This window comes from Mya arenaria, chromosome 2 (genome assembly GCF_026914265.1).
Source record: "Mya arenaria isolate MELC-2E11 chromosome 2, ASM2691426v1".
NCBI lineage: Eukaryota > Metazoa > Mollusca > Bivalvia > Myida > Myidae > Mya > Mya arenaria.
The window spans coordinates 18,963,893-18,988,376 of record NC_069123.1 but is presented as its reverse complement, the minus strand read 5'-3'; the positions used below and the strand labels follow the sequence as shown (position 1 = coordinate 18,988,376).

Below are 24,484 nucleotides of genomic sequence, written 5' to 3'. Positions count from 1 at the left end.
CAAACTTCATTACAGTCATCAATAGCCTATGTTATTTCTATTGTGAATTTTAAATCAGATTTAAGATATAAAACATATCTAACTAGTTCTCAATATTCTTCAGCATTACATGTGTCATGTGTTTATATTCTAACTTGTATATACGCTCAACTGCATTTGACTCAGTGAAATCCCATATTTCACATGCATTGTTTAATATTGAAGGCCTCGGACAATTGATACAATATGTTAGGCTTTTGGTCTTATTCTTTTTAATTATATAATAGATTCATCGACGTAGTCGATGGCTGGGACGTTACATAAGGCTGGATCGTCACCCGTGAATTTTCTTGTAAACACAGATCATCAACTTGCGTTAGAGTATGAGTAGGAATCGGACTGGCGGCTCTGGTTGTGCCCGGAATACTGAACTATTGGGTCTGATCCCGACGTTGGTTTATAAAGTCTATTATTTATATATAGTTTGTAGCGTAGTTTTTTCTCTCATCTCTGTTATTGGTCCCAGCTCATTTCACCTCTTTGAGGTGCCGGAAACAGCTAGCGTCGACGCTCGATTATTTCCGGCGGATATTGATCACTGATATAAGGCACTTGTTGGTATGTTTAACCCTCCTTAGTGCATCTTTAAGATTCGGATGTATGCCGGTGTATCAGTAGAAGTAGTTCGTCAATATTTGAATAATAGTTCTAATCAATTGTAGTGTGTTAACGTGTATTATTCAGTTCAGATATAAATGTTTAAATATAATTATATTGCCACGTAAAATATTATCCATATTTTATATAAAAAGGTCATGTTCTAAAGCTATATACTACAGATCAATTATAAAACACGAATGTTTGTCAAACATTGTTCCCTCTGAGGGCCATGAATAGTTGGACTATTTAATAAAATATGCATGGGATGAAATGCCAGCTGATTCGAACTGATGACCTTAAAATCAATAGGGGTCATCTACTGGTCACGCCCAACCTCCATGTCATGTTTGAGGACCATTGGTGCAGTTATTGTCAAGATATAACTCCAACAAGATTTTAATATTAAAAGTCATCATGAGCCTTTTGACATAATGACTCCTAATCAAAATATTCATCTGCTGGTAACACCCAGCAGTTTACACTCGGACAAGCTTTCCCTGTTCAAAGACACCTTGACCTTGATTTTTGACCTGGAAATCAACAGGGGTCATCTACTGGTCAGGCAAAAGCCTCCATGTCAAGTTTGAGACTAAGTGTCCAGGCATTGTCCAGTTAGCACTCAGACAAGCTTTTCGCGTTCAATGTCACCTTGACCTTTATCCCGATGAGCTTTAAAGAAAAAGGGGCCATCTACTAGTCACGCTCAACCAACGAGATAAGTTTAAGGAGAATAGGTCCTGGCATATTATCGAGTTATGACTCGGACAAGTTTTTTGCACTGAAGGTCACTGTGACCTAAAATTTTGAGCCAATGAGCTGAAAATCAATAGGGGTCATCTACTGGTTAGACCCAACCTCCAAGACAAGTTTGAGGACCATATGTCCAGGCATTGTTGAGTTAACACTTGGACAAGATTTGGTCTACCTACCTCAAGGGGGAGGACGTAATTTCGTTTCATGCAAACATTAAGTGAGACAAATGTTTCATGGCAAACAAAATGGCGGATTTAGAATCAAAAGTACCGATTCTGGTACCAACTTTTGCCTGGTAAGTGGACTTTAACATTATCCACTTTTTGGTGAAATGCAAACAAACTTCTGCACAATTGTTTAGCCTTGAGAGGATACGTTTTTAGTTCTGAGAATCGCTAATGATCAACAGTCTTTCAGTTTGGTATATGGTGTGTATTATAATTTGAAGTCAACTACTTTTCCACTTGAACTTCACCATGGCCCGATTTAGAAGACGAACGAGCCACACATTATACAGAAAATCACACAAGACTGCAGTGGCAAAGAAAATTCCTGCTAATATAATTTAGCAATTATAATTGATCTAGTTTGTAAGAACAGAAAAATCGTAGTATTGGGGGAATTTAACTCCCATTATAGTCATTTTATGATTAATTAGCATTATCATTAAATCATATGTCTAACCAATAGCCCCTAAAAAATTTATAGGGTATTTTAATTGTCAATATCGAAGAGAAAAAATAATAAAATACGCTCAAAATGCACCATTGCTGACTTGAATTGTTATTTTTTTCCAAAACACCTCTGCCAAACACTTTACACCATTTCAATTTCGATAACATAGAGGAGCGTTTGTCAAATGTTGTGTCAGTTCCAGGATCTGAATACACACAAAATATCAAGGTTCTACGCCTACTGGTTTCAGACAAAAAGATTTTCATAGTTTTCACTGTTTGTAAGAAAATTGTGATCCTCTGGGTGGGGCCAATTTTGACCCATGGGTCATAATATTATCAAACTTGGTAGACGACCACTAGACAATGTTACACACCAAATATCTAAGCTGTAGGCTTCATGTAAGAGAAGAGTTTTGTAGTTTTTCCTTTCGGTTGCATGGAATTCATGATGGTTTTTTTTGTTTTTTGAAATGGTACCACCCAAGGAACATCCCTGTGGAGTTTAAAATTGTCCAGGCTGTTTAGCAGAAACTATTTTTATAATCAATTGCTGGCGCCGGATGCATGATATAGACCGATCACAATTACTCACCTCGAGCAATACAGTAAAATAATTAAAATGTGGCATCTTGTGGCCACACAGAATTTTCCGGCACAACTTAATTTAACAGACATGCCTATCCCATGTGCACCAAATTCATGTACACTGTGTAATAAAAGGTTATCTGACACGTCCAATCTTTTAAACTGTATAAACTTACAACTTCCATTGGGTTATGACGAAAAGACTCAAATATACAACAACAATCAATTCTTTGTTAATGTTTATTTACAAAAGAATTCAAATAAATTAACATGAGCAAAGAGGAAAACAAGATCTTATATCCACCTTCATAACAGTGTAGTACAATGATCTGAAGAGATGATATTGCTTAATAAGTGTCTACCAGACAATGAAAAGGTAGATAGAGATGAGTGTAATTGAAGGTTTAGCATGCCTATAAATATGTATAAGTTGGTTATTATGACATTCCCTTATTTCCAACAGTAGGCAACACAAATTACTATTAAAAATGTTACCTCATAAATTTTAAAGATAATTATTTTGTATTTTACAAAAAAAAATACAAAGGTATTAAAATTTGACATTATCCCAAGATTTGTTCCCTCCATTTTTATTTCACCACTAACAAATGACCAAGAAAATATCACAAATTGCCAAATATATAAGAAAGAGACCATTCTTCACTATGCAGAGATATAGCCGAAATATACAAGAAAAAAACAACATTCTTCCACTTTACAGATATAGAAAGAGGAGAAAAACATTTCAGAAGAAGCGTATGAAAGTTTAAACCTACGGAAATGGTCAACTTTTCAGGTGTTAATGCACATACAAGAAGCAGTACATTATGTTTTAAAGGGACGGACATAACACTTTGGCTAGTATTGTTATTTAGTACCTCTATGCAGTAATTGCACTAAATATTATCACAGTTCAAAATATGAGAAAGAAAATGAGTAGAATTAATGAAAAGGACAGATGTCACATTTTAATATTAAGCATCTTAAATGTGCAACATCTTTGTTTAAAGTTGTATGAATCAAATCTGGCTAGATAATTTAAATACAAAAAAACTCTTTATAATTAAACATGTTACATATAATTATGTTTTATACTTATAGATATAAACTGCTGGAAATAAATCTATCTAAATCTAAAACTTCTATTTTAGATGATGTTATCCAGTGAAATCATCACATGTTAACAGAGCATAGATATTAACTTTCACTGAAAATTTTCTACTACCTAACTTAAAATGCCTTACATTTACAGACCACATTTTTTACACAATTTAAAAAAATAAAGTAAAGGTACATTCTTTCAACTAATGCAAAATCCCACTGTTGATAGAAGTAAAGTCATCTAAGTAAGATCAATGACGATCATTCAATTAATTGTTTTTAGCATTAGTAAAGTTTGTGTAATGTGACTTCAAAGAATAATGGTTTTAATTACAGTATACATGTAGGTCCTTGTTTCAAATTGTGAAAATGTATATAAGCTCCACCTGTTAATTTTCTGACAGAAATTACCAATAAATGGTATGGTTACAGGTATATATCAATCTTACTTTCTCAAATACTAATATACATGTAGGTTCCGTTGAATACAATTAAGTCACATGATTGGCTTCATTGCCAACAAGGATACCCTGATAATGACATATTTTCTCAGCCTGTTGGCCAAAACAAGCTTCAATGATCATATTACAACACATCTTCCATGATAACAATACATATTCAGTACATTTGTCAAAAAAAGTCACCACTTACATGTAGGAACACTTGAGCAGGATTTCATTTTTTTTTTAATATACATTCTGGGTTCAATTAATCAAAATAATACAATGAGCATCCACAAATGAATAATTTTTCATTTGACCCAAATTCGCAATGGTCCTAAATGTAATGTTACATTAGGAATAAGAAAATACACAAAAAATTGTATAAATAGTTAACTTTTTTACCCATATGCACAATGGTCTTAATTGCTGATAAAAAAATTCAGTCCAAGTTTCATAAAGATTGATATTTATGACACAGAAAAAACTTTAACCCAAATTTTTTAACATCAGATTTAACTTTGCCCCCCCCCCCCACACCGCCCTCCTGGTTTTCGCCAAGCCATGAAAATTAGGCTACAAATATTTTATTTACAAACTTGATATTAATTTAACAACTTATTTTGAGTTTATGCAGGTCTGACTTTTTGTCAAACACTTCTTATATCTATAAAATATAGTCTTCTAATAAATGTAACAAAAAGAAAATGTCACAGTCACGGATAGGAACTAAACAGCAGTTCATCTTTAGATACAATGTATCTACATCTAATCCTAGCACAGTGTTTATGCTAACAACTAACAAATGTATGAACAAGCTAGATTGTGAGACAGGTCTGTTATAACAGTGACATCAGAAATCGTCATCATCTTCCCCTATATATGATGATGTGCCTCTATGTGAACCATAACTCTGAAAAACAGTTATTTTCTCAAATTATAATGAAATATTTTTAATTCTATTATGACTAATCATTTTGTAAATGAAGAAGTAAAACTTGTATTGTAAGGGTTGAACATACATAATAAAATATACGTCTTAAAGCTGCACTCTCACAGAGTGAACATTTTGACAACTTTTTTATTTTTTGTCTTCGAACGAGCCAATTTTGGCAAAAATCCATGGAAACCAGTGATCTAAGACTGCTGACAAAAAATTATATCGCAGAATTTCATATTTTAGTTCAAAAATTCATGTTTTATGCATTTTTCTTAAACCGTTAGTAGCGGTTTAAACCATAAAACATTACTTTTCGAACGGAAATATGCAAATCTGCGCTCTTATCTTTTGTCAGCAATCTTTAATCATTGGTTTGCAGATATTTACGCAAAAATTTCCTCTTTCCAAGACAAAAAATAAAAAAGTTGTAAAAACGGTAAATCTGTGAGAGTGCAGCTTTAAAGGCCACTTTGTGCAATATATTGCAATTAAATATGACCAACCTTTATACTTACATATGTACATGTACTAGAAGTCTACTTCTAAAAATAAAATAAAAAATAGTTCAATGAGCTAATGTTTCTTGTTAACACATACCCAACTTTAAATGAAGATTCTTGTATCTTGAAAGATGAAAGAAAGTATGATTGATATATTTAAGTAAGTATTTAGGCAAGAACTAAATTACCTTTTGTGATGCAGACATGACCCTTTTTCCTGTAAATAGAACAATTAAACCAATGATAATATTTACATGTAAAGCTGGCATACATATATATAATCTGGTCCAACATTCATAAAACTTTATAAGCCTAATTGTCTTATTCAATCATATCAGATTCTTAATCTTTAAATTTAATGATCATTAAAAATTACACTGTTGATCAGCATTTTTCTTCTTATTGATTATTAATGTCCATATGGAAGTGATATACTATTTTTGATCATGTCTACTTTCTTTCATTGTGCTTTACCATTGCATGAAGATAAATCAAATTCAGTAGTTTTCAAGTTATGTTCCAAACAAGGAAAAATGACAAAGAGGAATAACTCTGTAATCAGCTGAAAAAAAGGTATGATTCTTGTACACAGCACTTCCTCTCATTGTTTTTAAGGCCAGAGTTTTTTTTATTTTTCGTTTTACGCGAGCGCCATGCCTAAATATTGCAAAACCCAAAAAAGAAAAAGATTCAAATTCCTAACTTTATTTTTATTTTTTCCGCCCCCAGTTTTTTCGATCTCCGATAGAAAATAAAATTTAGTGTTATTTAACCTAATGCTAATATCACAACAACAAAAATTATCGCACACAATTTCAAAGATGGCGGAAGCCGGCGGTTTGTGCTTATGGGCAAGTGTTATATGGGAAACGAAATCGAATATTTAGGGGATTCAATTTTGGTTAACATAAACCGTTCTAAAGGGAACCTGGTCAAATAGCCCCAAAGTCAAAATGCCCCCATTTTGGTCAAATAGCCCCCAAACTTTTGGTCAAATAGCCCACGATTGGAGAAAAATGGTCAAAACGCCCCCCTTTTTGGTCAAATAGCCCCTACTTTTTTTTATTTGAAATTATATTTGAATGTAGGTTGTAATATTTTTAAGATATATTGCATTTACATAATTGCTAATCAAACATTTATAACCTGATTTGAAGACAAAACATTTTTTGGCCAAAATAATGTTTTTAAATATATTAAAAATAAGTTAATTTATTTTGCTTAAAAATAAATTTTATTATTTTCGCGAGATTGAATTTAAGGTCTGTTGTTCCGTTGCTAAGCAATCGGAACACTCTCGGCCTCTATCTGTCAAGTCAATGCGGACTGGTTCTCGATATTTGACACTAGTTTAAAGTGCCCTTTTGAATTAAATTAAATTAAACCGGTCTATTAACGGGGAATCTTTCTTTGCTAGCGAAATCTCGTGGGGAGAGGACCGAAATTAAAAAACCCGCCCAGCCCACCCAGTCATAGATTGTTTTCCCCATTTACCTTTCGTTTAGAATGTACCTGTTATATAAGTTTTAAAGTAATTAAGTTTAAATTTTGCTGCTTAGAAATATACTTTCAAGTGTTGCTGCTTTCGTATTTTGTATGTTACAGTATGTATCGCAGCGGTGGTTCGAGTCTGGTCCACATGCATGCTATGGCGGATTGATGTCTCTCCAGGGGGCGTTCGTTTTGACAGAGAATACCCTAAAACATGTCGGGGAGCAACGGATCAGAAATCGCCATCTGAATCTGTCTAGAGTGCCATATTAAAGAGTGCGAGGAATATAGAGTCGCTTCTTAACGTTCAACCGCTATATGAACATTGCTTGTGACCATGTTGTTTCGCACCATCAGACTGAATTACTATCTTGTAGTCATGGCGATTTATCATAACTGGAAACTCGTGCGGATAGGAGTTTAGTATGGAACAATTGACTGTTGCCATAGAGAGGCCATGACAGAGTGTTGACCCTCACTTTAGTGGAAATGACTCTGGTTATAGATGCATTGGACTGGACCAGACTTGTGGACATTATGTACTTTCTTCACATGTTGTAAATGTGCATATATTTTGTTTGTGATTTAAGAATGTATAAATATGGAACCATGGACATTGGAAACTACTTTCTGTTTGAAATTATTATTTATTTATCATTTTTGTTTAAATAGCTGCTTTGTTGCTTAAATGGTTAACCAGCGTAATTTGGTTACCGGTAGCTTGCATTTGAGGTAGTATTTATAGAAGTTTGAGGTATGAGTGCCGCTCTCAAGGTTCCACATGTTTTTGTGTTTGGATACTTAGTCAGTCGTGAAGGCGGCGGGAAAAAAAATCACAAGCCGAGAGCTGGCTAGGCTGTCATCCATTTCAATTTAGAAATGCATACATATATAATTTATGATTTAGATGTATTTGGGCTTGTTGAGACCTTTTACCTTGGTCGAGCACCTCGGTGCTAGTTATCACTCGGTATGGGAGTCAACAAGAGGGCTATGCATGTGAAATTGGGAATTATAAACTAAAATCAATTAATTAGGATGAATATAGATATAAATAACGTTTATTATCCCATTGCTGGAATAACAAGTTCTTAAGGAGTCTGTTGCATGTCTGTTGCACAAGGCCGGGAACGTCCTAGTACTTGGTGTCCCGGTGGTTGCGTTGCATTGCGTTGCGTTGCCATGAGATTGCGGAGATATATTGCAGATGTTGCATTGGCTGTTGGCAATTGTGGGTTGCATTGTTGCGTTGCGTTGCGTTTCTAGGAGATTGCGGGTATATTGTGGGTTTTGCAGTTGCTTTTGGTAAGGAGCATTTGCACGTAGACCGTAGTTGCTGGGTTGTAGTATTTTGCCAAACAGTCTATTCCAGCACGGGCATATCATAGGACACTATAGTATTTATAGAGTACACTTTGAATATACATTTAATACAACGGCTCAGCCTAGCCTCTCTCGGCTTGCGTGGTTCTTTTCGGACTTCCAGGCGTGTGTCACTATGACCTATCATGGAGTCCGTTCGTTTTCACGGCCATATTTTGCCAATCCTTTTATTTTTGTTTGTTAAGCTGTTGTACCAATTGTAGTTATTATATAGCAAGGCTATTATACGTTTATAATATTTGAAGTAAAACTTAGGAAATGTCAATGTTGTTTATTTGGTTTCTATTCAACGAACTGGTAAAATAATTTGCACATATGACTATAAGACTTATGAATTAGAGAAGATAGGGCATCTAAATTATTACATTGTACAATACAATATTCATTAGCATAGAAGGAAAATGCATATTATATATAAATAAATAATTCAAATCATTTGGATAAAATTGCATTAGTTTATTTGTTTCTTAATAGTATTTATAATCAAGTTTCAATTTTATTAAATAAAATCTCATGCCACACTTCATGACAAGAAGAGTTTTGATGTAGTATATATTACACAATATTGAGAACGAGACTAGTCTGTATTTACTATCTATACTGGGTTTCGTATATCATAAAATGCCTTATATACTAACAGACCAAAAAATGTTTTGTCTTCAAATCAGGTTATAAATGTTTGATAAGCAATTATGTAAATGCAATATATCTTAAAAATATTACAGCCTAACCTAACCAGTAGAGATGCCTAAACTGGATCCCATATAGTAATTGTATACCCATAAATTGCATTTAACCAAAACTGAATCCCTTTAATCAACTGTCTTATGTTATATGACTAAACATTTGTTGAGTTCACAAAACTGGATCCCATATAGTACAGATTTTCGTTTTTTCCAAAACTGAATCCCTTTTAGTCAACACTTCGTTTCAATACAGTAATCATATTAGTAATCACGACTAAGATATATCAAAACTGCTTCCCATATAGTTATCTTATCCCCATAGAAAGCTTTAAACCATTATGTAGCAAATAAGTCATTTTACGACATCTCTATTTTTGAATCCCCTCTATCATTGAATAATGAGAAAACATTTCCCATATAAACTCCACCGTGCTTATGATGTCAACTGAAATATGTTACATTGTTTTGTGATATCACATGCATATTATATGCCATGATGAAAATAAAACTTGAAACTTGCTTATTATCATCATCTAAGCGCTTGTAAGGAAAATGGCCGCCTTTTACGAAAGTGGATTTAGTTTGAAGACTGATACACTGTTGTTCATAAAATCAGTGCGTTTGTCATTTTGTGATATTTTGGAACGGAATTGTATTTTCTTTACACCAAAGCATAAAATTTCTTAAATATTTCTGTGTGTAGACCGGTTTACACGGGGATACACTGATAATTGGAATTAGCTGTACAGTTTCTGACAGTGACAACAGAAAAAGACGAGAATGTGACATTGGATTTGGCTTGTTTGTCTAAAGACAATAAAGTTATACCAACATATTGCATATTCCATTTTAATGGGCATTGGCTTCTCTTTTCATGTCACCCATTTTAAAATGGATTGTTTGTATGCTGATTTAGAAACTATAAAAAATGGACTCTACTGTGAAATCTGGTAAGTTTGAGTTACATACCTTGTTTCTTTTCTTGTATATCAAAGACTTTAAATTTCTTCAGATGTGTTGTTTATCTCAATATATGTACCCAAAATGATATTAATCAACATTTTAGACACGCCAGATGCCTTATGTTTTGCTAGTGCGAGTTTCAGTGACTATTAAAAGCACTACAAAAGCAGAGATGCTCATATTAAAATCATGCATATATAATAATTTATGTGTAATTTTTATTTAACCGTGCAGTGTTAAATACTGTGGAGTTACAGTTGAAGAATATATTTTCACTGGTGTGAATCAGTTGACTTGTGGCGTTTAGGGAGTAAAATGAATATCCAAATGTTAAAAAAAGTTCCTTAAACGTGCATTATGCACCAGATTATGCACCAGTCAATTGTTACCATGGTCCCCGAGGTCCAGGGGTATATAGGGGATAATGAGAGAAATGGGCCGTGTTTTTACCTTCCAGGTGGCCCCACAGTGCTTAGTGAATGCGGTGGTTTTGTTTTTGCGCTGAAAATAGTGGGGAAAGGGCCTTACCTCGAGATGCGGGGAAATTTGTTTTGACTTTATTATACAGATATATTATATAACAGGCAGTATGGAATACAAAACAAGTGTGCACAACTTCAAAACATTCTATAAAATTTTCAGAAAAAAAGAAAAAAAATTCGGAAAATCCATCTTATTATTTTATTTTTTTCTCGACGCTCATTTTTGGACATCTTTTTCTTAATTTTATTCCCTCCTCCTGGCGCTTATTTTTGAAAAATTTCCCGTAAAACGAAAAATAAACAAGAGCTGTCACAGTATGTGACGAATGCCCCCAAATGTGACATTGACCTACGAACAAGGTCAGTACATGAAAAGTTGATCTTGCCTTTACGTGTCAATACATATGGCAAGTTATTTTAAATTGCCTCTGAAAATAAAAAATACCACCCATACTTGACAGCCTACACTGTTATGTCCTTATATTCAGAATTCCCTTGTGAATAAACACTTGTGTATCTTTCACCTTAGAGGTAGGGACATGGGTCTTGCACACATCATGTCATCTTCGTATGTGGAACACATGTAGCAAGTTATTTTAAAATCTGTCCATACAAGAGAAAGTTACAGCCTGGACACGACAACCTATACCCTATGTCCTTGTATGCAGCACTCCATTGTGAATAAACACTAAGTGTGACCTTGACCTTTGAGGTAGGGACACGGGTCATGCACGCGACACGTTGTCTTGGTATGTGGAACACATATGGGAAGTTATTTTAAAATCTGTCCATACAAGAGAAAGTTACAGCCCGGACACGACAACCTATACTCTATGTCCTTATATGCAGCACTCCATTGTGAATAAACACTAAGTGTGACCTTGACCTTTGAGGTAGGGACACCGGTCTTGCACGCGACACGTCGTCTTGGTATGTGGAACACATGTGGCAAGTTATTTTAAAATCTGTCCATACAAGGGAAAGTTACAGAGCCGGACGGACGGACGGACGGTGCGATTTTAATATGCCAACTTTCGGGGGCATAAAAAACTGCCCTAACCATTGTATGCAGTTCAAATAAATTCCATCAGTAGTTTTCAAGCTACACTGCTAACAAGAAAATGTAACAAAGGGTAATATCTCCACAGTTAGCTGAAATAGAGTTATGGTTCTTCATACTGCACTTTCTCTCATTGTGTTCAATTATTGTCTCTCATTGTGTTCTATCATTGTATGAACTTTTATTGAATTCCATTCAATAGTTTTTTTCAATGTGCTTTATCATTGTAGGAAAGTTTAATTAAATTACATCTGGTTCTTAAATACTGCCCTTTCCTCATTTTGTTCTTTCATTGTATGAAGTTATTTGAATTCCATCCAGGAGTTTTTAAGGTATCCTCCCAACAAGAAAAAGTAACAAAGGGCAATAACTACCTTTTTAGCTTAAATAGAGTTATAATGGTTTATACAAACTGCACTTCCTCTCATTATATTCTATCATTGTATGATGTTTTATTGAATTTTGTCCCGTAATTTTGAAGTTATGTTCCAGACAAGAAAAAAATAATAATGGGCAATAACTCTGTTAGCTGTAATTCAATTATGGTTCTTGAACACTGAACTTTCCCTCATTAAGGTCTTTCATCTTATGAAGTTTAATTAAATTCCATCCCGTTATTATCAAGATATCCGCCTTAAAAGGAAAATTACTACGGACCATCTGACCACAGGATGACTCCAATATACCCCCTTTCAAACTTAGTTTGTCAGGGGGTATATGGTAAAACCTCATGAGACAGCTCACATAACATACCTGACTGGGGCCTCTGCTGTCTGTAGGGGGCCGGAGACTGGGGACGATTGGAGCGAAGGGAGGAGGACAGCCGGCGACGTGGGGCCTCCTCAATGTCATCATCATCATCATCCTCCTCCTCTCCCATAGACGAAAGGCTGAAAAAGATAAATAAGATTTTTTCCTAAAAACAGACAAAGTACATATAAATCCTTTGCAGTTAATGAGTTTAAATATAAACAATTAATCTTTTAGAATTGCTACGTTTGTAGAGAGTTGATAAATGTATGGATAATCTTGAAGTCCTTCTGACTTGAACTTTTATGTTGCTGTGAGTATTCAGTAACGTACTTCAAGTTTTTCATGTTGGTTTTGCGTGTATTATGTCCTAGCATGGCAGACTGTATGAGGTTGACACATTCGTTATATTCTTCGTTATCTGTCTCGTAATCATCTTCATCATCGTCATGGTAGTCTTTTATCTGCTTGCGACGGGTCGTATGGCCCATCAGAGCTGCCCGAATAAGGCTGGAAGCCTAGAATTGGAAATTTAAAAGGTTAAATACTCAACTTGAAAGCAGTAACTTAAGCAATTACCTGAAAGACAAAGAAAGAGTTAACATTCCCCTCAACAATCATGGTTTATCTCATATACTTTAAGTCAAAATACATAACTCTTATCTAACTGGAGGCATACACATGCTATACACCACTGTGGTGCACAACTGCATACATGTATGCTTGTTACATTTCTCTCAAGTTTTATGACTCTAGACCCCCTTATAATGCTGCTGTTGGTTAACATTCCTGTTAATTCCATACAGGTACAGCACAAGATTTTGACAGAAGAATGCAAAATGACAAATCTATATTCAAATATCTATGTAAATATTGGCCCTGACTACATCTCGGGCCATTATGAGTCACTCGGGCCAATTGTCACTCAACGGCCCGGCTACGCCGTGTATTAACCTCTAAATAAATATCTTCTCAAATATATCAAAATTCTATGATTAGTGTGTGGACTTGGTAGAAATTTTCATTACATTCATTTAAAATTGTATACATTTCTTTGATGGATAAGATTCTCTATAAATATAATTTAATATATACATGATACATACATATATGTAGACTCTGAAATTATGGCAAAAACCATAACGTTGTTCTAATTGATCTAATTATCCACTAAAATCTTGCAGCACATTAGCTTTAATTTCATTGAACAAACAGTTTAGGCCACACCAAATTAATGTTTGGTTCCTCAGATTTTTGCCAAAAAGATTTGGAGTGAGCGAGCCAAAAAAATAATAAAGTACAATTTTGTCAGTTTTCATAAATCCCGGAGCGAGCGAAGAGCGAAAAATATTTTTTTCTTATAATCAATATAAATAAGAAAGATGGTTCAATAAAATTGCCCTTAAACCCATTTGAATGCAATTTTGAGGAAGTTGAACAGAACGTCTATAGGACATTGGGAAAATGTCCGAATACATACTATTTATTCATCCGTTTTTAGTACACGCATTGTATGGATAAACCAAATTTTTAATACAATTAAAACATGTTTTACAAGTATGATTTTCATCCAAAAAGAATCACTAATAACGCAATATTACAGCCACCAGTATCAGATACACAAGCTATATTGCATAATTATTGATTCATTTAATGATCCTTTAGTGCATGAGACGATGAAAATGACTTCAAGTATAGTCAAAACACATTTATTGTCAAAAAAAGGATTAAATTTTCGAATATTTGATCCACAGTGTTTATGCCGGAAGCCACCATTTTGATTGAATCAATTGAAACCAATGCTAAACCGATCGATATACAGTATAAAACACAACGCATTGGTTACTTCCCTTTACTAAAAAACTTAAACTAGCACTAAATTATAATTGATTATTTTTTCGGCCTTTTAAAAAATAATTACAACAAAAAATCAGGTTGGCGATTAAACTATAGGAGCAGGCATACAAAAATATTTAAAATATTTTTTTTACATTTTTAAAAAAATAGCAGTAAATCCACGGAAAGGAACATCAATTTGGTGTGGCCTTAATATATATATATAATATGAGCATGGTGGTTCATAATTATTCAAGCTGATGTGCAGCGTTGTTTACTTAAATAAACCAAAGATTTATTAATATAATTAATTAACCCTAGTTCTGGAAACTAAAAATAAAACATGCACCAACTCTTCTATTTTGCCTTTATTTTTGTATAACTAATATAACTAGAACTATTTCTTATGCATTTGCTGGCTCTTCTCTTATGTTATCGCCATTCATGTACCTTTGATTATAAATTACAAAAATTCAAAATTGACATACCCCAGAGGGAAGTGGGACTCAAATTGCTCTTTAGGATCTTTTCTTAATTATAAATGACAGCAAAATCACCACCAATAGTTGATGATGAGTCATTGATGACTTTCAGGTGTTTTTCGATTATGATTGATTATTGGAACAACACTAATCCTATATATCACGCCTTCAACATAAATGACGCAACGCCATTGGTCCGGGACTGGTCACATGGTGACCCCATATTTTTCCATATTGGGTCACAAAATTTATATCTTACCAAAATGGCTTTTATATTCCAATTGAAAAGGTTGTCGACGTGATATATACGTTTAGGGTTAGTAGGTGACCCGATAAGAGTTATACGGGGCGCAGAAAACCATATTCGGGTTTGAGCTTCGCTCTCATCCAATATGGTTTCCTTTGCCCCATATATCCCATATCGGGTCACCTACTAACCATGTAACTTAAAATATCATTTTTCTGCTGTACTGAAAACTGTTATTTATGGAAACAAGGGAAGTTTTTAGTATCAACATAGGGAAGCGACTGTACTAGTTAGCAAAAACCATGATAGCAGAAACACACAAGTCAGCACTTCTACAAAACTAAGCATAAGGCCAGAGAAAGTCTCCTTTTTAGATTCTCTTGCCGATTGCCTCTCAATGAAACATTCTGCCCCAATAGTTTACATTTGAATTTCAAATAAGTTTTCTCTGGCCTAATGTCAGCACAGCCATGTAAAAGAAACAAAAATGCAGTAGGATATAGAAGCCATTACCAACACAGACACGCACACACCAGGCACGCATGCACTCACACACACACATGTTAAATTGAGAGTGTATAAGATGAACACTGTACAAACCTCCTCCCTCTCATGCTCATGTTTCTCATACTGATGTTTTGTCCAGTGTCGCTGGATCTTCTTCGCTGCATTGTTCTCACGGAACTGGTTAACCTTTCGATCTTGCTCATGTTTTTGTTTAACCTACAAACAAGTGGTGCAATGTCTGCCCTGTTAGAACTAGCCTTTACACAAACTAATGTCAGTGTGCAAGAGGTTACACCAACAGTTATGTCTATAATGCATATCAGAATTCCAGCAAATTGTGCAATACAATGTACATGTAGTGCCATAACAGGGTGTTTGGGGTTGGCCAAAAAGCTATAAATAGAGAAATTGTCAATAAATAACCAAAGGGCAACATGATTTTGATTAAACTGTACTCTTACTTTTGTCTTGATGACAAAACTGTAGATATATCTATTATGACATGCATATTAATGGACCAAGGCCTGTAAACTGACAAACACCCAGAAAAAGAAGATGTGTTCTCAAAAACATTGAGTTGCCAAAGCTTGCAAGTATCGCACTTTGTGCCATTACACCAACACTTTCCAAGGCTTGCAAGTAGCGCACTTTGTGCCGTTACACCTACACTTGCCAAGGCTTGCAAGTAGCGCACTTTGTGCCGTTACACCTACACTTGCCAAGGCTTGCAAGTAGCGCACTTTGTGCCATTACACCTACACTTGCCAAGGCTTTCAAGTAGCGCACTTTGTGCCATTACACCTACACTTGCCAAGGCTTGCAAGTAGCGCACTTTGTGCCATTACACCTACACTTGCCAAGGCTTGCAAGTAGCGCACTTTGTGCAATTACACCTACACTTTCCAAGGCTTGCAAGTATCGCACTTTGTGCCATTACACCTACACTTTCCAAGGCTTGCAAGTATCGCACTTTGTGCCATTACACCTACACTTTCCAAGGCTTGCAAGTATCGCACTTTGTGCCATTACACCTACACTTGCCAAGGCTTGCAAGTATCGCACTTTGTGCCATTACACCTACACTTGCCACGGCTTGCAAGTATCGCACTTTGTGCCATTACACCTACACTTGCCACGGCTTGCAAGTATCGCACTTTGTGCCATTACACCTACACTTGCCACGGCTTGCAAGTATCGCACTGTGTGCCATTACACCTACACTTGCCACGGCTTGCAAGTATCGCACTTTGTGCCATTACACCTACACTTGCCACGGCTTGCAAGTATCGCACTTTGTGCCATTACACCTACACTTGCCACGGCTTGCAAGTATCGCACTTTGTGCCATTACACCTACACTTGCCACGGCTTGCAAGTATCGCACTTTGTGCCGTTACACCTACACTTGCCACGGCTTGCAAGTATCGCACTTTGTGCCGTTACACCTACACTTGCCAAGGCTTGCAAGTATCGCACTTTGTGCCGTTACACCTACACTTGCCAAGGCTTGCAAGTAGCGCACTTTGTGCCGTTACACCTACACTTGCCAAGGCTTGCAAGTAGCGCACTTTGTGCCGTTACACCTACACTTGCCAAGGCTTGCAAGTAGCGCACTTTGTGCCATTACACCTACACTTGCCAAGGCTTGCAAGTATCACACTTTGTGCCATTACACCTACACTTTCCAAGGCTTGCAAGTATCACACTTTGTGCCATTACACCTACACTTTCCAAGGCTTGCAAGTATCACACTTTGTGCCATTACACCTACACTTTCATCATTTATATAGTTCTTGTGGTCTTCCTTTTTATCTTCCATTTCTTGCCCTTTTTGAACATTATCAGTTTTCACCGTTCCGGTTTTTTTTAGTGACCAATGATGCATGACTGCCCTCCTTTTTGACAATGTGTTGATTAGGCACTTGCATGTTACCCTTATTTTGTAGTTGTGCATGTGTTCCCATAGTATGAGTGTCTTGTGGATGAGGTTTGCTTGCTGTTCTCTTCAAAGCATGCTGATGTGCTGGTATTGTTTTCTGAATATGATCATGTTTATCAGTAAGTGTGTGACCCTGGTGTGGTCCAAGTGTGGGGTTCAGGTTATGAGGGACTCCAGAATCATGTGTTGATTCATGTGCATGATGTTGATGGCTAACATGAGCTAACCAATGTTTAATATCTTCATGTTTGTTTTCCATTTTGGGAGAAATCAACTGGTGATTTCTCTGGTAAAATAATCAAAATACTATTCATATACTTATTTCACAAATTTTGAGTTGAAATTTAATAATACTTTGTAAATCATGCAAAATGATTTCATTATCTATTGATATAAAATACAAGAGCAATTACTATGAGAAAAATAAATGTACAGAATAAAAAGTGCCAATAAACATATTATCAATTAATCTACAGTTCTACAATAGAAAATTATACAAAAATTGAGAATAATATAGTTGACTGTATGAAAGAATATAAATTGCATACAATGTACTTGTAAATTTTACATTGTGTATAAAAATAACAAGGTAAAACATACATAACTATAAGCACGCACCTGCTGCTGGTCTTGGTGTGACCTCCAGTTTCTCTGGATGACCTTGGCTGACCGCGTCTCCTTGAAGTTCTGAATTCTCTGCCTCCGACCTGATGACACGCTGCTGTCGACAGATGTGCGTCGCTTAGCACTAGGGGGTCTTCTGTCTGACCGTCCACTGATTGGTCGTCCTCGTCTAGGTGTGGTCTCGGAGTCTCTATGTGGTGTGCGTTCAACTTCTGCCTCCTGCATACCCTGATCCCTTATGCTGCCTCTTGATCTAGCACTTGGTGGTCTATTGGCACTGACATAGAATTCAAGCTTGACCAATACAAATATCATTAATAAACCCATCCGCATTCAACACTCATGTGTCCAAGGATCATGAGGGAGAAACACCAGAACCTCCAAGTCAGGTATCCAGTCCGGACACCAAACCATTCTGGCAAATTGTAACCCAGTAGTTGGAGCAAAAAGTATGTGTTTAGTTCATGCATGCATTCATTCAAAATTGAAAAAAACAAATATTTGTTTGCAATAATTCATCACAGGGTGCAAAATATAATGCACCTTGTTGGATACCCAAGTCAACTTAAGGTTATAATCCTTTCGTAGATAATTTCCATTCATTTTATTTGTATGATTTTTTTTATAGATTAGATGGAAATGTATCTGAATACACCACAATTTCACCATCTAAAATACCCATCAATCATAAAATCACCAAAACATGCAAACAATGATGTCCGGATGTTTAATAATAGGGATGAAAATGAATATTCGATCAAGCGTTTGGTATTCGAATGCCACAATTGGTATTCGAATATTCCATTTTTGATTGTTGAATAAATAGAAGTATCAACATTTTGCCTACAACTCTGTTGATGAGTTAAAGTTTGTTTGTCTTGTTTTTACAACGAATGGCCCATATTGCCAAAGGTGTGAATGTGATGTCAATACACTAAACACGCATCATATGTCATTTATGGACATATTGTTCGGTACTTGAATGAGTCCCCGCAATATTACAATAACTGGCTATTAGACATGTGACATCAACAATTTCAATTATTTTGGGTAAAATTAAATGCCTTTGCCAATTTAAGGATTAAAGAAATCGGCCTTCACATCAATGTGTTGTCTTGTGTGCAAATTAAGCTGTGCAACATTGCTAAAATCCCCGTGAAGATATGAATGACATGATTGTGTTACAATAATGTTGTTACATGTATGCGCTTTAAACTGTTCCAATTTTTTACAATGTTTTATGGAATATTTCCTCCATTAAGTCATATTCCACATATGTGAACGTTTATTATTTAGACTAGTTCCCGAGTTGGTTTGGATTTTCCATAGTTATATTTAGCAGAGGTCAATCCCAGAATGAGGCTGCTCATCCTACAGAAAGACCCTCCATTGGCGCATAACATCATTTGACCAGGAATCCATCTAATTTCACACTGTTTACAAATAAGACAGCAGTGGAATTAAATTATTTGATTTTTTTTGTTCAAAATGTATTACTTTTTTCTTTCTGAATTTCAGAGGCTCATTTGGGGGAAAAATCAGGGTCCGCGGCGTGTACTGGCTACATCAAAGTATGGTTAAAATGCATCAGCTATAACTTTGGTGAATAATAATAATAGTTTACTATATCTTCTAAAAGGTGTATTTTAGTAGTCGAATATTTGATCGAAAGAATTGCCGAATATTCGAATATTGCCATTTGTTTACATCTCTATTTTATACACATGATTCATACTCATAGCATTTCATCCATAATTATATTCAATACTAACTATTTGATGCAATGTCTAGCACTTAACATATTTATCACTGTAAAGCTTTTTTAAAATGATATGGAATCTAAAAGCCCTTTAATAAAATAATATACCTTATATTAAACGGTTCCTTCTTTTGATACATAAAGTTGATCGGTCCGTATATCACTGTATTTTGATAAAAATCCAGTTTAACAACGTCAGCGGACCACATCATATTTTTGGCATTTAATGGGCAATAGCATTTTGTTTTCAATCACCAATTATAACATTTGACTGTTGGTTTTCTTTCGGTATCTGGTTTAATTGACCTAGCAGTACAGTTTCCATACATGAGTAAAATACTCTTAAATCCTTATATGCAGCATTCCAAGAAATGCAACAATGCGACCAAACCAGGTTTTCAATGAATAACAGAAGAACTTCAGCCTTCATTTTGAGATTCAGTTTCTACTGTTTTGCTATTTTTAGTAACAGTGACCTTGACCCCAGGGGCCCCAAACACAATCCAACGAAAGGTCTCCATAAACGATTCCTAAATACCAAGTTTATTCAAGATATGTCAACCCTAACTTAAGTTATTCAGGTTCAACCATTTTTCTGTTTTTAGTAACAGTGACCTTGACCTTGACACCAGGGGCAAAAAACGCCATCCCATGAAAGGTCTTAATAAACTCTTAAAAATAAGTCAAGATATGCCAACCCAAACTAAAGTTATTCAGTTTCAACCATTTTTCTATTTTAAGTAACAGTGACCTTGATCTTGACCCCAAGGGCCCCGAACACAATTCCATGAAAGGTCTCCAAAATCTCTTCCTAAATACCAAGTTTAGTCAAAGTATGTCAACCCTTACTAAAGTTATACAGTTTCAACAATTTTTCTATTTTTAGTTTCAATGGCCTTGACCTTCACCCCAGAGGTCCCAACCACAATCCCAAGAAAGGTCTCTTTAAACTCTTCCTAAATACCAAGTTTAGTCAAGATATGTCAACCGTAACTAATATACATGTAATTCATATTCAAGTTTTTTTTTCTATTTTTGGTAACAGTGACCTTAACCTTGACCCAAGGGGCCCCAAATGCAATCCCATGAAAGGTCTCCATTACTCTACCAAGTATAGTCAACGTATGTCCACCCTAACTAAAGTAACTCAGATTCAACTGGTCTTTTTTCTATTTTTAGAAACAGTGACCTTGACCTTGATCCTTGGGGCCCCAAATGCAACCCCATAAAAGGTCTCCATAATCTCTTCCCATACATACATAGTTTGGTCAAGATATGTCAGCTCTAACTAAGGCCAGAGTTTTTATATCTTTAGATTTACGGGAGCGCCGTACCTAAATATTGCAAAACCCAAATAAAAATAAAATTCATTTTCGTAGTTTTATTTTTATTTTTTCCGACGAACGATGCTCCAATGTTAAGGAAAAAATAAAATTAGTGTTCTATAACCCATATCTCAGAACCAACTTGTGTACCAATTGTCATTCATTATCGGTCTTTTTACCGCACAAACCACATAAACCAGTCGGAAATACGCGGGGAAACAGAACAGGTACCCGTTACCATAACAACGTCCTGTCAAAAGTGAAAGTACTTTTTGTCATACCCCTTATTTCTCACAATTTCTGCAGCTATATAGAAATGTTTTACTACAAAAACGTTCCGATGTTTATGTTTCATTATTTAAATCAAACCGTGGTGAATTTAGAGCGTGTTTATTGTGATTTTTTTGTAGATTCAGTATGTTGTTCGCGTTTCGTGGAATGATTGCGAAACTTCCGGTCAAAATAAGGAGTCAGAAATTCGTGGGTTGTATTGTCTATTAAAAGTCGTTGGCGCATGTCGTATATTAACAAGGATGAATTGGATTACAGCGCAAAAATGTATAGCTTCTGACAAACACAAACTGCAAAATGATATCGTGTTCATCATAGTCAAAATGGATATTTTTTTCTGAATTTGACTCTGGGGAGCATTGAACACACTGCTTCACGATCACATATTTGAAGAGAAAAACACAAGGTATCGTGATATTCGTAGTTGTTAATTAGTTTAATAATGATTTAGAATTTAAATCGTTATAGAATACTGAAAATGATGTAATAATAACATAGTGTGTGTTTCCGATAAAACAGAAAAATCTGAACATAAGATATCTGGCAGTCAGCGCAAGAAGTCAAACTTATCCGTTGTTTATTGCCAACGGGCATAGCTGGAATTAGAATGATATTTTTCAGGACTGATTCTAAAATCAGTTCTTAGACCTGGTTTTTTGAAACATATAACACTTGTAAAATTTATCTTAATGCTCCCGAATTTTCTTTGGTGAAGTACATAAATGTAGATTTTGACTGTCTGTGTATCCGTAAGCCCTGTCAAACTTTGAAGTGAAGAGGAATTTCCATCAGGGCTTCTACTTTTTTTGGTTATATTTTCTATATAAAAACCACATCACAGTCAATTGTCACGGTGCTATTTCGTTAAAGACAGAAAAACACATTTGACCTCCTTATTATACCATGTCTGAAACTGTGTTCAATGTTTGATTACTTCACAATGGAAAGGATATGCTTATATTGTGGGCAGAAGGTTAGAATTGGCCATTTAAACTTCTGTATTACGCTGACATGTTTCATAAAATCCATGGGTTGATAATATATGCACCTCATATGCATAGATGCATTCGAACAAATACATACAATTAATTTCAATGAGCACTTGAACTCACAGTGTTGAGGTCAATATTTTCAGTCATTAAAAGGATCTTTTAATTATGCTTTTGAAACTTTATGGTGATCTATCACCCTCTTTTCAGCCTATGAAATAGCTGGCACAAGTAAGGTGTGTTTTGTCTTCATGATATAAGAAGATTTAAAAAATAAAAAAAATCGGAGAAAAATCCGTTTTATTTTTATTTATTTTTCCTTTGGGACATTTTATGAATTTTATTTTTATTTTTATTTCCTCCTCCTTACCCAACTTTTTGAAAAATCTCCCGTAAATCTAAAGATAAAAAAACTCTGGCCTAAAGGCTTCAGTTTCATAAGTAAGTTTGATGAAGCCAGCCCTGCCGAACAACGACGTTCATCATTCTTATATTGTGGGGACACATGTCATCATGTTATGTCAAACACATGTGACATGATATTTTAAAATATGTCCATGCAAGAGAAAGTTACAGATCAGACACGAGAAATTGAGGCACACACATGGATGAACAGTGAAATTTTAATATGCCTACATTCAGGGGGATAATAAATTGTTGAAAAGAATAAAAAATACACAAAAGAATCAAAGAGCAATAATTTTAAATATATCATACACAAAATAGGGCAATAATTCTAATAATTAGTAAAACTGCAATCAAAGTGCAATAACTCTAAAAATAACATACACAAACTTAAGTTTCTAATGCACTCCTCCTCAACTAAGTCAATATGTGTATGTAATAGTCAATTCCCCCCAAAAATACGGAGATGGATAAAAAGACTGCACAAGGGACAGCCAGGACAAGGTGATTCCAATATACCGTAAATGACTGGGTATAAGACGCCCTTTTTTCCCTCAGATCTCGATGCAAAAAAATGCCTGCGTATAATACCCAGTCACAATTTTTTTAACTTTTTTCTGAGGTCGATTTCAAGACGAGAGTTTGTTTAGATTTATGTAGAAAGGGATATTACTCGCGTCATATTGATCGAGAATGTACGAGTTAAAACGGCAGTTGAAGATCGGGATACGGTATATCGTAAAACGTTTATAATTTAAACAAAAATATTTTTTGATTAAAGTTATTCAATATTATTTTGAATAATAAATTGAATTGAACAATAATTAAACTTGCATATAAAAAAGCAAAGTTGGGCACTGTCAAAATATTTTTTTGTCAGTTGTACTCGAAGGTGTGAAAAACTTGACTGCCTTTATCCTGTTTAACATACCAATACTACATACTGTTGCGATAATGGTCTCGTTTTTTCGCACTTTGTCTCATTCTTTATTCTTTTCTGTAGGTGTTGACATTTTGAGAACAAACCCGTACAATATAAGGTTTTTGCATAACTTAACTTATCATTCTCAACAGTTTATCATTGTATGGTTTTAAAGATAACCATCGAAATTTTCATGAATTTTTTTTTTTTGTCACTGTCAACAAACATGGTGGCCGAAAATGCCAGACGATTTGACATCTTTTCTATGCGTCTTTTAACCAAAAACATAGATTAAAAGTTTTTTTCTTGGACTTTTCACAGATTTTTTTCCCTGCGTCTAATACCCCCTCCCGTCTTATACCCAGTCATTTACGGTAGCCCACAACACCAAGTGGTGTGGGTATAATAAGTGATAATTTCAAGGGACACCTGACTGAGGGACACTTGACACTTATCATTATTTTTACAAACATGTGTTTAAAGTTATATGTCAATATTACATACCTTCTCGGGGTTCGCTCCCTTGCATCTGAATGATAGTCATCTACTATTCTTCCCTTCCTGAAACAAGTTACATGAAGTATATGTGTTTCTCCTTTCACAGCAGCCCAATGAAAAACAGAAATGTAGCTGGACAGTTAATTTACCAGTTTAATTATTATTTGAGTGTCATTTTAATTATCCAACAATAAAACAAACTTGAGCCAG

The 24,484-nt window shown here is 35.1% G+C and overlaps 1 protein-coding gene across 2 annotated transcripts in view; it reads right to left on the bottom strand.

Annotated features, from left to right (window-relative positions):
* Positions 1-2,880: 2,880 nt before the first annotated feature.
* The window catches only part of LOC128206341 (IQ domain-containing protein E-like), a 109,346-nt gene continuing 87,742 nt past the window's right edge, over positions 2,881-24,484 (bottom strand). Inside the window, exons 16-22 of one of the 2 annotated variants that reach the window (XM_052908731.1) lie at positions 24,281-24,337; positions 18,080-18,362; positions 15,616-15,738; positions 12,784-12,968; positions 12,454-12,590; positions 5,824-5,852; positions 2,881-5,108 (exon numbers count right to left, since the gene is read on the bottom strand). In XM_052908731.1, coding sequence (XP_052764691.1) covers positions 5,049-5,108; positions 5,824-5,852; positions 12,454-12,590; positions 12,784-12,968; positions 15,616-15,738; positions 18,080-18,362; positions 24,281-24,337 — 874 coding nt within the window. In that variant the 3' untranslated portion in view covers positions 2,881-5,048. The remainder of the gene's footprint in view (positions 5,109-5,823; positions 5,853-12,453; positions 12,591-12,783; positions 12,969-15,615; positions 15,739-18,079; positions 18,363-24,280; positions 24,338-24,484) is intronic. The other variant, XM_052908740.1, reaches the window with a different exon arrangement.